The sequence below is a fragment of the Cnephaeus nilssonii genome, assembly GCF_951640355.1.
Source record: "Cnephaeus nilssonii genome assembly, contig: SCAFFOLD_164, whole genome shotgun sequence".
In the NCBI taxonomy this organism is placed as follows: Eukaryota; Metazoa; Chordata; class Mammalia; order Chiroptera; family Vespertilionidae; genus Cnephaeus; species Cnephaeus nilssonii.
The window spans coordinates 20,569-23,024 of record NW_027645475.1 but is presented as its reverse complement, the minus strand read 5'-3'; the positions used below and the strand labels follow the sequence as shown (position 1 = coordinate 23,024).

Here is a 2,456-nt window from a genome sequence, read left to right as displayed (position 1 = left end):
GGGTCTCCTGAGTAAGTCCCGCAAACACATTTTATTTTTATGTTTATTTTTTTAAATATATTTTTATTGATGTCAGAGAGGAAGGGGGAGGGAGAGGGAGAGAGACAGAAACATCCATGAGGAGAGAGAATCATGGGTCGGCTGCCTCCTGCACGCCCCCCACGGGGGATCGAGCCCACAACCCGGGCATGCGCCCTTGACCAGGAATCGAACCCGGGATCCTTTCGTCCACAGGCCGGCGCTCTACCCACTGAGCCACACCGGCCAGGGCTCAGCAAACACGTTTTAGGGAAAAGCTGTGTAGGGAGGGGTTAAGGCCACAGGGGTGCCCACAGACTTACTCTGCGACCCTGTCCCCTGAGGATGTCCCCGCAGACACCCTCCCCGGTCTGTCCACCCACCTCTGACCTCGGGCGGGGGAGGGGAGGTCACAGACAGAAGAAGAAAAAAAAAAGGGCGCCGGGTGAAGTGACTGGCCCAGTTTTGCCCAAGCGGAGAATGGAACTCAAGTGTTCTGTTTGCCCTGGCGGGATGGCCCTCAACTTGAGCCTGGCCCCGTCCAGGGCCCTCCCTCCCGTGGATGCCAATCCAAGGTAAAGAGAACCCCCAAACCCTGGAACACCCACGAGCACCCTGGGTTGCTTGCCCAGGCTCAGGGAAGGCTGCCAGGCGGCGGGGGGCGGGCGGGCACCCCTCGCGTCCTGCCCGCGCGGCTACTCTGCCCACCAGGGCGCCAACTTCACACCCCGGGGGGCCCTCCAGCACCGCACCCCCAGCCAAGCCTTTGGGGGGGGGGGGGGTCGGCCCATCTCACTCCTGGGCTTCCCCGGAACCAGACAGGCAGAGGTCTCCAGGCGCCCTGTGCCCGGCCCAAGGTCACAGGAGCCCCAGGGACCTTCCGTCTCCGGGCTGCAACTCACACACACACACACACACACACACACACACACACACATACACACACTCCACGCCAACCCAGCCGCCTTCTTCCAGCCGGGGAGCACCCCACGCGCCACTTGGGGTGACCAGAGCCACAGAAGACCCAGCCAGGGGGAAAGGCCGGGGGCACCCAGGTGTGCGCGCCCCAGCGGGCAAAACCCTCCGGAGTCCGGGCTCTCCAGGAACCTCAGGGGTGATGGAAGGGGTTGGGGGGGGTGGGCGGGGAACAAGGCCAGGACGCATCAGGAGGCGAACGCACAGCCCAGGAGGCACCCCGCTACCCGACCCGTCTCCCTTCCCCGCACGCAGCCCAGGCCGGGCCGGGCCGGGCCGGACCGTCTCTCCGCCGCCCTCCCCCTGCCCCCGGGGGCGCGCGCGCGGGCTCACCGGGTGCGCAGCGCCTGCCAGGCGGCGTCGATGTCCGCGTAGAGGTTCTGCTCCGAGGGCCGGCCCGAGCTGACGCCGTAGCCCGAGTAGTCGTAGGAGAAGATGTTGCAGTTGATGCGCGAGCCCAGGCCGATGTAGAAGCTGCACATCTGGCCCAGGTCCACGGCGTTGCCGTGCGAGAAGAGCAGCGTGTAGCGGCCGGCGGGCGCGCAGCGCACGAACATGCAGCCCAGCCGGTTGTCGCGGGCCGTGCGCGAGAAGAAGACCTCGACGGCGTCCAGCTCGCGCTGCGAGTACTGCCAGTCGGCGCGCTCGCTCAGGTGCAGGGAGCACGCGCCCGCGCCCTCCTCCGCCGCCGCCGGGCTGGCCGCGGGGATCGGGGTGGCCGCGTGCGCCGGGGCCGGGGCCGGGGCCGGAGCCGGAGCGGCCGGGGCGGCGGGGACCGGAGTGGCCGAGGCGGCCGGGCCCGGGCCAGCGCGCTGCTCGGGCGCCAGCACCGTGTAGGTGGGCTCGGGCGGCAGGAAGGCCAGCTTGGCGGCGATGCGGCTCGGGCAGGGCGGGCAGCAGAAGAGCCAGCACAGCTCGCCCAGCGAGAAGCCGTTCATCCTGGGGCCGGGCTCGGGCATCGGGGCGGCTGGGCCCCCGCCGGCCGGGCAGGCGGGCAGGAGCGAGGCGGGCGCGCGGGCGCGGGGAGCGCGCGGAGGGAGGCGGGGCCGGCGGGCGCGGCGGGGCGGGGCGCGGCGGGTCAGCGGAGGCCCCGGCGCCGCTGCCGCCGCCCGGGGGAGGCGTGGAGGGCCCGGGCCCGCGCGCGGCGCACAAAGCCGGCGGCCATGGCGGAGGCGCCCCGTTCCCCCGCGCGCCCTCCGCCCTCCCTCCCCCGGCCACTTCCGGGGACCGCGCGGCGGCGCCACCCCGGGACGCGCTCCGGGCGCGCGCCCTCCCCGCCTGGGAACCGGCCGCCGGGGGGATCCCAGGGCGCCCGCGTGAAGGGGAGCGGGTGGCCTCCGGGGAGGAGGTGGCCCCGCGCTGCCCGCCCCCTGGGGTTCCCTTCGCGGATCCCCAAGTTCTGTGCGGCTCGGAGGCCCTTGGGAACCCAGCCGAGCAATGGCTGGGAGAGCGTGGGAAGGGCC

The 2,456-nt window shown here is 71.6% G+C and overlaps 1 protein-coding gene across 1 annotated transcript; it reads right to left on the bottom strand.

The window, feature by feature from the left end:
* Positions 1–1,273: 1,273 nt before the first annotated feature.
* On the bottom strand, positions 1,274–2,048 carry LOC307096582 (alpha/beta hydrolase domain-containing protein 17C-like). The gene has a single exon (XM_079800880.1). It carries the CDS (start codon positions 1,950–1,952, stop codon positions 1,323–1,325), a length of 630 nt encoding a protein of 209 aa, XP_079657006.1. The 5' UTR covers positions 1,953–2,048; the 3' UTR covers positions 1,274–1,322.
* Between the last annotated feature and the right edge of the window lie 408 nt (positions 2,049–2,456).